Source organism: Syngnathus leptorhynchus, chromosome 10, assembly GCF_054491065.1.
Source record: "Syngnathus leptorhynchus isolate UIUO chromosome 10, UIUO_Slep, whole genome shotgun sequence".
Lineage (NCBI taxonomy): Eukaryota > Metazoa > Chordata > Actinopteri > Syngnathiformes > Syngnathidae > Syngnathus > Syngnathus leptorhynchus.
The window spans coordinates 4272820-4285276 of record NC_141204.1 but is presented as its reverse complement, the minus strand read 5'-3'; the positions used below and the strand labels follow the sequence as shown (position 1 = coordinate 4285276).

At 45.5% G+C, this 12457-nt stretch overlaps 2 protein-coding genes across 4 annotated transcripts in view; both read right to left on the bottom strand.

The window, feature by feature from the left end:
* The window catches only part of wdpcp (WD repeat containing planar cell polarity effector), a 51473-nt gene extending 51119 nt beyond the window's left edge, over nt 1–354 (bottom strand). The window contains exon 1 of the transcript XR_015067344.1: nt 134–354. The gene's annotated coding sequence lies outside the window, so the exon portion shown is untranslated. The remainder of the gene's footprint in view (nt 1–133) is intronic.
* A 150-nt stretch (nt 355–504) lies between these two features.
* On the bottom strand, nt 505–11435 carry peli1b (pellino E3 ubiquitin protein ligase 1b). Of its 3 annotated transcripts, XM_085922558.1 has the most exons (8): nt 11100–11435; nt 6205–6422; nt 5763–6036; nt 4389–4518; nt 3923–4024; nt 2967–3164; nt 2703–2891; nt 505–2629 (listed from the first exon to the last, which is right to left on the bottom strand). In XM_085922558.1, the coding sequence occupies exons 3-8, from the start codon at nt 5840–5842 to the stop codon at nt 2060–2062; spliced, it is 1269 nt and encodes a 422-aa protein (XP_085778684.1). In that variant the 5' UTR covers nt 5843–6036; nt 6205–6422; nt 11100–11435; the 3' UTR covers nt 505–2059. The 3 variants fall into 3 exon arrangements, with proteins under 3 accessions (XP_085778684.1, XP_085778683.1, XP_085778682.1); XM_085922557.1 differs by lacking the exon at nt 6205–6422; XM_085922556.1 differs by lacking the exon at nt 11100–11435 and having other exon boundaries at nt 6205–7793.
* Nucleotides 11436–12457: the final 1022 nt, after the last annotated feature.

Below are 12457 nucleotides of genomic sequence, written 5' to 3'. Positions count from 1 at the left end.
AAGTGGGTATTTAGAACAACGTTTAAGTTGTTTCACACTATGTTTGTTGATTAAGTGTCATGAAAGTTAGCAAAATGAGGTTGGCTAGCAGGACCTCACCGGAGCGAGAGAGCTATCGCAAAATTAAGCTTACCTTTCGACGAAAACGGCTTTCTTCCCGCTGACTTTGAGGCCTCTGCGTGTCAGCCAACGTTTGAGTTGTTCCACACTATGTTTGGCCATGAAACCGTGTTGGAATTTCGCTCATGGGACGTCGTCTTCCTCCGAAATGATGCGTTGCCGCCATTCCAACGTTTGTCCGACGTGACGTCATTCAAGCTAATCCTCCATTAAAGATTTTCGGGTTAGGGTTTCAATTTCAATTAGTTTTACTGCGCATGCGCGGAAGAAGTGACCGCTACAAGTTTTTATTTTTTGTGAGTTCACCCAAAGAAAAACACCTACAACACACTATTTTTTTTACTTTATTGTTTAAAGTTATTAGAAAAACATTATTCTGCTTTCTTTCACCTTCACAAAAAAAAAAAGAAAACACATTTAGATGAGGACAATGAGCACAAGATGTCCGGATGATTGACAGGACCATAAGAAAAGCCCTTTCTGACGTGTTTGGGCAAAGGAACCGTGCAGTGATGAAAACGGGAATGGCGTGTGTATGTGTGCCACAGGTTTTCGACTGTATCTTCGTCTCCCTGAGGTGAGTTCGGGATACTTCGGGTTGTGTGTGACGTCATTGTACACGCAAAGACGCCCTGTTGCTTGACTCGGCGGAGAAATGTCAATCAAACCTGAGTCAGTCTGGCCTTTATCGCCGACGTCATCGAGTGTCAGGTATTAAAAAAAAAAAAAAACATGACGTAGAAATCCCCTCCCTTCTGGATAAAACGTGTACATTCATGAATATACAGTAATGGTTTTCCAACCAATAAACAACACTGACATTCATAACAGTGGTCACAAAAACCATTTAAAGTCCTGCTGTGTGTGTGTGATGCTACATGGCTGCTCTGCTTTAAAGGGTTCAAGGTGACGCCACTCAGACGACCTATTTTGCTTCAGGAGGTTCAGAAAAAAGGTATTGCTTTGTCAAGAGCTTGGAGAGGTGAATGCGGGACAAATGTTTAAATACGACATATACACGAATGAGAGACCTCGGAAAAGCCCTCAGAACACACACGCACAATCTGCAGAATACAAAGATTTGAAAGCGACGTGATGCTTTGAGGGCCATAAATAAACAACAATGAAAGGTTTAAATTAGCTCAAGAGACGTACAGTCTACAGGGCGTCCCCTCAAATAAAAAATCTACATAATCATCGTTTTAATATTTTTGTTCTTTTAGAAACACCACAAGATGGCGCGAGTTCATAAAATTCCAGTTTGTTAACTACTTGTAATGACTAACTCGTCCCTTTAGATGGCGGTGTTTCATCGCTTTGGATTTTCAAGTATAGGCACCTCACACTTGAATGTTTATATTTGCTCGAATCAGTATGTGTCGCGATCAAATGATGACAGTTGGTGACGTGAATGGCGAACACCAAGTAAAACTGTCACAGAGTTAAAATTACAATGATTAAGTGACAACAAATTGATGATCAAATTCATTGCAAAACATTTTTGAGATTCAATGAATTGCTTTAAGACCTTACCTAACCTTCGTTGAGATGTGATTCAGTCAACCAATTGTCTCAATGCACCACTGTACTGAAATATTGACGGGATGGAGATTCAAAAGTTGATATAAGGTTATATTAAGTTCACCTTTGAAGGTTCTAGTGCATTTCTGGCTTATCCTGACAATTCGACGAGTGCGTATATTTTTTTGGGGGGGGGACATCCTGTAGCACAAGAACAAAAAGGTGCACTGTAGCTTTTGGTTTGGGATAAATACTGTTGTCACAATCACAAAGTCTCTCCAGCTGTTTTTTTTTTTCTTGGTGGAAAATATAGAAATATTTGTCTTGAAAAAGGAATCCTCCAAAAGGTCACTTAAAAATGAGAGCGAGACAACAAGGACAAAAAAAAAAAAAAAAAGACGTCCACAGACGGCATGCTCTAGTCCAGGGGTCCTTGGAAAATGAGTCTGACAAAGCCCCGCTCGCCGCTCAGCTGGTGGGCGCAGAAGGGGCATGCGGCGTGGAAGGTGTGCGTGCCGTGGGGCAGCGGGATCTGACTCCAGAAGGCGGCCGTCTTCTCCGAGCAGACGTGGCCGCAGGGGCCGAAGGCGTGCGTGGGCGGCGCGGCGTCCACGTAGAATCCGGCCTCGCAGCCCAGCCACAGGGGCACGTAGGGCCCCTTGGCGCGGCACATGGGGCACTCGCGCTGGCGCCCGTCCCGTTCCTCGCAGCGGTTTCCCCAGTCGTGGTAGCCGTGCACGTGGCCGCAGCGCAGGTAGGCCCACGGCTGCTTCTCGTCCGGCGTGTCCTTGCGCCGCATAGAGGGGAAAGCCAGCGTGTTGAAGCCCACCGGGCACTGGGGCCGTGCCGCGTTGATCTCCTGCCGCAGGGCCTCCAGGTGCTTGAGGGTGGGCGTGCGCGACAGGCCCTCGGCCGTACGCCACAGCAGCGTGGCGCCGCACAGGTCGATCAACGAGCCGTCCACCAGCTCCTGAGACTCCGTCTCCACCTGCACGGCAAAAAACACACCTTTCTTCTAGTCGAGCCCGTTGGGTTTTGCTAGGTGCCTTGCATTTGCTCACCATCTTTCCCCGCTGCTGGGCTGAACGCGTCTCTCGCAACGTGAAGACGTTCCCGCACACGGAGATCTCCCGCCACACGCCGGGTCGTGAGTCCTGGCTGAAACCGTGGCGGGGGTGCATCACCAGCACGCCGTTGGTGGTCAATCCGTCCATCTGCCCGTCGGACGTCTTCCACTTAGCGGCCTTCTCCTGAATCCAAAAGAATAATATTTGCACTCGTTCGCCGACTTTGGGTGTCCGGATGGCGGCGACGCGGCTCCTCACCCCGAGGAAGATGTTCTTGGACGAGTCGAAGCCGGCCGCGTAGATGCGGGCGGTGTAAGGCGGCGTGCGCTGACACATGATGCGGCAGGCGAAGCGTGAGATGGTGCTCTGGACAGTTTGCGTGTCACCGTTGCTCTGGCTGCCCGCCACCGTGTCCGTCACCACAAAGTCGATTGGGCTCTCTGTGGAACGACCCACCTGCAGAAACAAGAACCAGGGTCCAACGGATTATTTTTATTTCTTCACTTTGCTTTTACTTTCAAACCAAGTATTAAATATTCGAGTCATCACCCGATACCAAGTACCGATACTATGCTGTTGTAATGAAAATGTGTTTTATTTTAATCACGTGTCCCAACATTTTTGTCCACAATGATTTCAATCTTGCGTGTTATCTTAAGAGAAAGTTAGTCTTCACTGCACATTCAGACAAAAAAAAAAAGATTTTTTCCGCTTTCCCGCCGGCTGCCCTGCAGCTTAACCTCTGACATCGCTGTGAATATTAAACACGTTTTGGAATTAAACTTGCATGCGCGGCGGCTCCGGCAGAGAAGACGCTCGACCTACTTTTTTTTTTTTTTTTTCTGGGCCGAGCGAGCGAGAGAACGATAACAACAAAAAGACATCAAAGTCGCCTTCATCATTTTACGTCATTTTCGCTCTATTAAGGCATTTAGCCGAGGTGCATTCAGGTCAAACGGGGGAAATGACTAAAAACTGAAAACAACAACAACAACAAGATTGACTGTACTGTTCTCAACATCCCATAATAACCCCGACAATGAATCACACTCATAAGTGTTTCACGCTGTCATCAAGGTGACGTTAAAAGGCGTTCGCAACGATGTTGACAACATTCCGCCGGAGGAGGATGAATTATTAATTGGCTTGCATTCGGCATCATGAATAAAAGAGAACATTTCAAAGTAGCACAAACAAACAATCATGACCACTACCTGGAACATATCGACATTGGCGTCATGCGTGTACTCCACCACCACCGTCTGGGCTCTGGACAACGTGTACGAGATGCTGTGCTGGTCTTTGTTGCTGATGGCCTGAAGAGAAGACAAAAAGACGGTGAAGGCTCCGACAGTAGCGAAGACAAAAGGAAGGTCAAGCTAGTTCATATCGTGGCTTTGCGGTCCGGACAATCGAGCCAAAGGTTTTTGAGACCACCCGTAAGACAAACACTCTTCCAGACATTTGAAACGACCCTCTGTGTGTGTGTGTCCACACCAAATATTATATATTAGGCACAGATGTGATGATCCATTTATAAATGCTTTCTCTCTTCTAAACATTTCCCAGTGTTCCATTTCAACGTTTTCGTTTCACCTTAAGTAAACCCGCACTCAGTCTCGGACACACACTCACACACACACACTTTTGGATTTGTGTACGTGTGTGTTAATGTGTGACCTTGGCGGCCTGTGGGGAGCAGGCGACGTGAACCGTGCTGGGTTTGACTCCGTTGGCTTTGGGCCGTTTGCACAGGGCGAAGCGGCTTTTGCGTCGGCCTCGGTCGCCGTTGGGTAAAGAGCCATTGTACCTGCACACACACACACACAATGACATTTGTGTTTAAAACATGTGTGTGTCAAGTCCGCCACATTTTGTTGTGGCTACATACAAGCACACTTTTGTTATTTCATTTTTTTCTTTGCCTTTACATCATCTTAAGAAGCACACATTCAGGGGAAAAAAAGAAAAAAAAAAAAGGCAGAGTTGGGCTTTTGAAGCGACTGAATCGTCCCTTTGAGCGGCTTCTCCGAGGTTTGTTTTGACTCGAGTCCACATGCTCAGCTGGAAGTAGGGAAAAAAGCTTCACCACACCCTCGTCATCATCAACATCGTCAGCACGCAACAAAGTGGCACCTACGCGCCAACAATAACACGGCCGCACTTCCCGATTCGTTCGCTGACCTTCTCGTGCCAACCGAGAGCATTGTAACATGTATGTTATTTAACAACACACAACGTACACACCTTGCTTACTTGCTTGTTTGGTTGCTGACTCAAACTTTGCTGGTCTAAACCGGTGTTGTCACGCGGATTACCGTGGAAAATTTTCTTCAGTGGAAAAAGCAGTAAAAAGGCGTCTGGCTCTGCTTCTTTAGCCTCTCAAAGCTTTTCCACTTTGCTTGGCTGTTTTTTTTGGGGGGGGGTTTTTTTTTTTCAAGCCACTGTTGGTTTTTTGGATTCTGGGTCAGGCGGACATTTCGAAAAGGGTGGTAGCATTGCGTGTGACAAAAAAATAAAAATAAAAAATGAATTAAAAATAATAAAATATAGAAAAGTGTTTAACCAGTGCAGTAATAATCTGTAGGTATATGTATATATATTTGGGTTTTGCATGAATTGGCTCTGTCGCCATGGCGATGCACTTCCCAAACATTGAGCGCAATTACTCAGTCAGAAAGCCCCCGGCCTGGTTTTCTGAACCCTCTGGCCGTGTTCTCGCTTAACCAACAAAAACACGGATGCTTCCTGACACGGCGTCGTTTGGGCGGATTCGTTTGGAGAGTCCTGAAAAACGTGCTCCATGTGTGCTCACTTCCTGCGTGGTGTTGAAACACACAGCCGTTAATGACAACAGCTGCATTGTTGTCACTTTGGACCGCAATGTGTTGTCGCGTGGTTACGAGTTCGAAATTTGGTCATAGCATGTTGCGGCGTATATTAATTTTCCCTCTACAGTTCTAAAGTTCTAGGAGGCTTTTTTTTTACAGTGTGGACCCCTGGCGATCTGGAGAATTGAACTATCGTGATTGGGTGTAATCGGGGGCTGCTTACCCGAGCACAATGAGCTCTCCATACTTGACTGGCACTTTGATGGAAGTGGTGCAGATGTTCTCCTGCTCGGGGGAGTACATCGGGCTCGGCTGATGGATGGATGGACGTCCGGGTGGGCTGCGGCGGGGGAAGCGGGACAGGGATTTTGGGGGGGTGGTGCTGAGCTAAGTGGAACACAGGGGTGGGAAAGGAGAAGGAGGAGGAGGAGGAAGGGGGGGGGTCAGCTGAGCCTCAACTCCAGCCTCTCATGCTTCAGCCGTCCGTCAGTCCTCCCCTGGAAGAGAAGCGACAAAACGGTCACCCTGAGCCCCTCCGGTTTGTTTTTGAAAGAAAAGGGAAGTTGATAGCATTAGTCTGTGACTTTGACACAATTACACTTTCACACTCCAAACGCAGCGGCGCCTTGACTTACAAGTTAGATTCGAGATGAATTAATAAACACCTGCGTGCAAACCGAAGAAGCGTGCCTCGACTCCCTTGACTCCCAGCGTGCGAACATGGTGTTGAGCATGAGATCTATATTCGGTGTCAATTATAAATGGATCAATTGCATGTGATGCGGCGAAGGGAGGTGAGCAATCATTCACTTCAAAACATCTTGGTCTCGTTCCTCAGTCTGCTCAAACGATGATGGTTTAGAAGAAGACGGTGTTTGGGAATCTGCACAAAATAGCGTTAATTATATGAGTGCAAGTTGTGTGGGCATGTGCTTGTGCGTGCACACACTCTTGACCTTGTTGTGACACGCAGCTTGCTGCTTAGTGACAGACACACACACACACACACACACACACACACACACACAAAGAGACAGAGGAGTGAGATCAGCTAGTTGATGACAGCCACAAAAGCCACTTCATACACGCCAAGGCGACACTTTGGAGCTTCACTCTAGTTTTAGCTTATTATATGTATTTTATATTTGATCGACTATTTTCAATCCTATTCTTAGCTTTCCGTGAAGAGAAACACATGACCTCACAACCACCAAAAAAAAAAAAAAAAAACGAGAAATGCACGGTCAACGAAAATGTGCACGCTTTGATTGTTTGTGAAAGTATAGCATACATGCTAGCATGAAATTAAGGATCTATTTTTAGCAATATAGCAGTTACGGCAATATTTGTAACTGCCCCGAAACTGTTAAAGCAATCCAACCACAGCAGCACAAATTTAAAAAATTTAAAAATAATTTAAAAAAAAATGCTCAAGTCATGTTATCGACTGCCATGTTTGTATTGATTTTCAAAGAACACTCCGGCTGCAATCGTATTTCCATAGCTGCTAAAGTGGTACCAGTCAGCTGATCCACTTCATCAAATGTGTGTTACAACAGTTTCTTTTGTCCAAGTCTGGAATTCTATGAACCACTTTGGCCCGTGTGCTGTTCTGGAAAGCTGATTAAAGTCTTTTAAAGCCTTCAAGGAAACGCTTCTAGCACGGCTGATCGACTCAAGACACGTGTTTTTTTTTCTTTCTCACGGTTCACTTGTTGATTAGATTAAGAAATTTATAGTCTGATAATTTATACGCGGTGGGTGAAATAAAATAATAATTCCCACTGTTGTGTTTCCTTCTCGGGGTAATAAGGAAGTGTTTAATTCCACGGCGATAGGAGCCAACCATTTCAAGATGACACAGTATTGTTTTTATTTTTTTTAAAAAAGGACGTGGCACTCACAGGGCGCCTTCACTTCTTCCGACAAGAGACGTCAAAGTTCTGACCGAAGAGGGAAACATCCCATTAATGCTTTCCAGACACAGACGACAATAAAAATCCGAGAGGAGACCTGAGGACAGCGGAAAATGGCCAATGAAGCCATAATGCGGGAAATTAATGTAGCGAGAATCACAGCGGTCAGACAGATAAGACAGAATTATCAATACCGGACAGACGAAGCACATCCGGGAATGGGAGCTGAATGCAGTAGGTGAGATAAATGTGGAAAAATAGAAAGATTGAAGAAAAAGAGACGCCAAGAAATGTCCCAATACTTATGTCCAGGAAATGCTTGGAGCCAGATGGGCTAAAGTGACCATGCACACAGGAAGTCCCAATCACCCCGGCCCACTCCCAGACACGTTTTTCATGCTCTTTTTGTTTCCTGCAGTGGACTGAACTTGTCTTTCCCGGGACTCTCCCCCCCCCCGCCGCCACACCCCGATGTACTTGACTTACTTTTTGAACAAGCGTTGCCACAACAATGCTCGTCGGCTCTAAACAGCGAGGCACAAAATATGCGGCGGAGGTCAGCGCGAGGACGTTTGGAACAGGGTGTGGAATGTAAACGCGGGTTGAAAACACATGTGAAAGCAGGCGAGGACCACCGAGTATTGCGTGGCCAAGACCGACCGCACCTGTCTGATCGATTTCAGACTTTTATTTACTCAATACCTCCACAAGCAGACGGGGACGGGAGTCGGAGGCTTTGGCGCCAAATACCCGCCGAGAAGGAAATTGACTCATTAACACGAACTAGAAGTTGCTATGTGCAACCTGAGAGAGAAAATGGCAACTCAATGTCTCCGAGGTTCAGCCTTGACCTTCCCGAGGACTCTGGAAAGAGGACTCTTGAGTCGTATTTGTCCTGGCGCCTTGTTGCTAGGCAGATTTCACAGGGCTCAATCATAATTGGGCTAATAAAAAAAAAAGCTCATATGCCAAAATTGCTGATTGGCCACAGTAGTATAAGTTTGCGTTCCATGTTTAAAAACTTCGGCTTTACAGATATGACAGAGAAAAACATTTTGGGGAAGGAGTGTAATTTTACAATTAATTATTTTTGTCTTATTCAGTAATATAATTAAAATGAAAAGAAATCGGATGATTTTTTTTTTTTTCAATTTATAAAGCGATAATATCGGCTGGCCGGCTGAATAATCGGTCAAACCTCATTACCAAACCCTCCATTATTTTTCCTGAGGTGAAAAATGATCTTTTTTAATTTGAATGAATCAAACGAACTTTCAATGAATCCAATGTGCCGTCTATTCCGAGGAAACGCAATATCTGGAAAATACTCACATCTAGTTTATTTGTGTCCTCAAAGGTGGGACGGAGGCATGGAATTGAGTAGAGGCCTTTATTTATTCAGGCGCAGGCATGCGGGCGGCCTCGTGCGACGTTCCCTGAGAGCGTCGGCGAGAGGGCGGGCCGATGACACGCGGGATAGAAGGGGCCAACGTTCCACTTAGTGCCTCATCAAAGATTCAAGCCGGCCACAGGACAACAAACAGCAACAGGCTCCAAAGCAGCCACACAAAAACAACACACTGGGATAAACACAAACAGAAGACTCATGATGCAACGACATAAGTGTGTGTCGTTGTTGTTGAGGTCAGCGTGCGTCAACATGTCGAGTGATTTAACGACGACGCTTTACGGCAGTCTGTCCACTCAAAATGTTTCCCACCACGCTTCTTTCTAATGAGGGGATCAATTTGCCATCTTTTCCACAATTGAACAAGTTTGCCTGAATTATTAGAAACGTTTGTATTGTAGTTGAATTTTCCAACGTGAGCAAAAAGCGGCGTCGAGCAGTCGGAGGAACACAACTCAAGCGAATGATCTCATAGCGTAGAATAGCTGTGGGTGACGCACCCAAAAACTCCAAAAGGTAAAGTGGAGGAATTTCCATTTTATCACTGTAGTATGTTTTCAGACGTGTTGGAAAATGTAATTTTTTTTTTATTATGTGCCTGTTGGCAATGTAGGAGAATTTAACAAGCTGTATTGAACTCATTTTCTTTTCTTTTGCATATACAAAAGGCGTCTAATATTGCTCACAAATAATCAAAGATGGGGGGGGGAAAAAAACTCCCCCTTGATTTATTTTTTTTGATGTTGAAATCAGGCCAACCAAAACGTCTGACCCACTTTCCGGGATAGATGTAATCTGCTTCCGCTAACTTTCATGCTGCTCACCGGCGCTTCACACAAACCCACCATCTGTTAGCAATATGTTGTTTCTTAATTAAAAACAACATTAATGAGTGAGGTTGCGAAAAAAACATTGTCGCAGATGCGGCTCATATTTGTTAAATTCGTGCGGATTTATTTTTTTTCCAACTACTGCGGACATGTCGTATCACGAGAGCGGCATACGACATTCCAATCTGACCTTCATCCATTCCTTCATAAACAACAATAAGACAACATCCCGCTGAGACTGTGTGTTTGAGTCTCCATTAAGACATCTGAGTATCTGCCCGCTTCCCTTTTGACACCATCAACTCAGGTTACTTGGCTGAAATTGAGACGCTGACGTCGGGAACGGAGGAAGAGGAGTACATTGTTAAACGTCCTCTACTACACTCTGGAAATAATAGACAGCTGAATTGCATATGGGAGGACTTTTAGCACACTCAGAAACTCAACTAATTCTGCCCAACAAAAGACCCGGAAATGCAACAATATGAGAGGATGCACAACAATCAATAAAGAAGCAATGCCGTGAACCACGGGAAGTCTGCCATTACGGTTTGAAAGTGCCAATCATTTCATATGTCTCCCGGGGGTGAATTAGGAATTCCGCTTTTATCCGGCCATCTTCAATTCCACAGTAGGAGCCTGCTGAATGTCCTGATTCTACCCATGCAATAAGGCCCTCCGAGGGGGGCGGGGGGGGCTACAACAGATGGGAAAGAAAGACAGACTGGAGGATGGGGAAGATCTCGAGATAGTCCAGGCTAAGTGACTGGAGGTCATTAAGGTATCAAATTCAAGTGATGGTGAGATTTGAAAACTGCATAACTATTAGTGTGTGACTGAGAGGCACTTTGAAGATTGACACTTGACACAATACACTCAAGATGATGTGATGGCTGACAAGCTCACATGAAACTTTCTAGTGTATTCGGATTTACCTGAATCCTTTCTGAACCAGTTTCTGTACATTTTTTGCCTGTGATCATTTTAAACTTCATGCATTAGGCTTTTTAGACAACTTTTTTTAGACAGCACACACACACAGCTTTCCTTCTTGCTGTCTTCCTTATCAGGCAATGTTTGCTGCCTGTGCAGCCTGGGCTGCTGGTGACAGGTCAGCATGCATACTGGAAAGAGGAGGTGATGGAATATAACACAAGCTGGGAGGACATACAAAGGCGATACATAAATCAAACTTATTAGCATTGACACAAATAATCATGCAGGAAATGAACACAAAGAGTCCCCCTCCATTGCCCCCCTCAGTCGTAACTCACAGCTGGGACCACCACAAAAAAAAAAAAAAAAAAAGCTAGCCCTGTGGTACTCGGACGACTGTTAGCTTCTAAAGGAGCCTAAACCTGCTTAAGGACGCTAAGCGGAGAGTGGCGAGCGTGTGAAGGACTCACCGTGGGTTCAATGACGGCTTTATTTCCAGCGTCTCTGGCTTGTTCTGCTACCGGCTGGCTTTGAGCACCACTGCCACCACCGCCAATGCCAACTTAGCAGGCTAGCTCACCGGCACGTGAAGAAGATGCGAGGTAAAAAAAAAAGGTAATAATTCTCTCTTCATGAATAAAGGTGAAAATTGTCCAAATGAAGCTTGAAGGAGGGTCGTTGAGGAGTGTGGCTACCGTGGAGGAGAATATCCAGTGAGGGTGAGTGGAGGCTCGGGTTTGAATGACAGGCTCTCCTTTGTTGTGAGCTTTCCAACGTAAACACACAGTGACCCCACATCCACACATCCACACATCCCCCGGGCGACAGCCAGCCAGCCAGCGAGCCGGAGGAGGCGGGAACGAGCGCTGGGAAAGAACAGGTGACGTCACCGCAGAGCATGCTGGGAAGTGTAGTTGTTTCGCTCGCTTGACTGCCATGACATGCTGTCGCTCACTTATTTACTGTACTGACTGTAAACTAAAAAGTAGTTTTATATACAACATCAGTTAAGAAACAAAACAATTTTTGTGAGTTTTGTGATGTTTCATTTGGGATGGAAGGGGGAGGGGGAGTAATTAACAGTCCCACGTAGATGCAAAGTAAAGTAAAAAAAAATATATATATATACTGCACAACCATGAATTTATTGCTTTGTATTATGTTTTTCACCATATATGAGAGAATCTCGTTAAATCACGAGTTAATAAAATGACCAATATAAAAAAAAAAGCATGCTTTCTGCAGGAGCTGCAGACATGCATGCACAAACTCTTACATAATCCTTACACAGGCTGAAGTGAAGTGTGTGTGTGCGTGTGTGTACGTCACCATGGTTTCCAGAGCAAACAACTCCAGTTGGCATTTCCAAGTAGCAAAAGCGGGAGCAGCGGACACACCTTCCTTTGATTTGTGGTGATGGATGTTCCTGTCACTCTTTGTGGAGCCAATGAGCTGCACGTCCGTGTGAAACTTTCAAGAGAGCATCCGTCTTTTGGCTTTTTTTTTATTTTATTTTTTTTTTTTATCGAGCATGACACTGCAACCTTGCTGGGAATGGTTGCATACTTTGCCTACTCTTCACACAGAGCAAGTTCAGAGTTTAAAATGGGATTGAGGATGCCCTTAGACATATTTTACACTCAATATATTCGTTAAAGTATTGTATCGACAGCCTCTGTGAGTACCCGATACCTTAAAATAAGGCTGGCATTGGCCCGATACTGATACCGAGAACGGATGTTTCCCAGTTGGCCACGTCGTCGCTTAGACGAGACGACTAGACACTGAGACACCAAGTCTTGGTCAGGCGTCGAAGTGGTCACTGCTT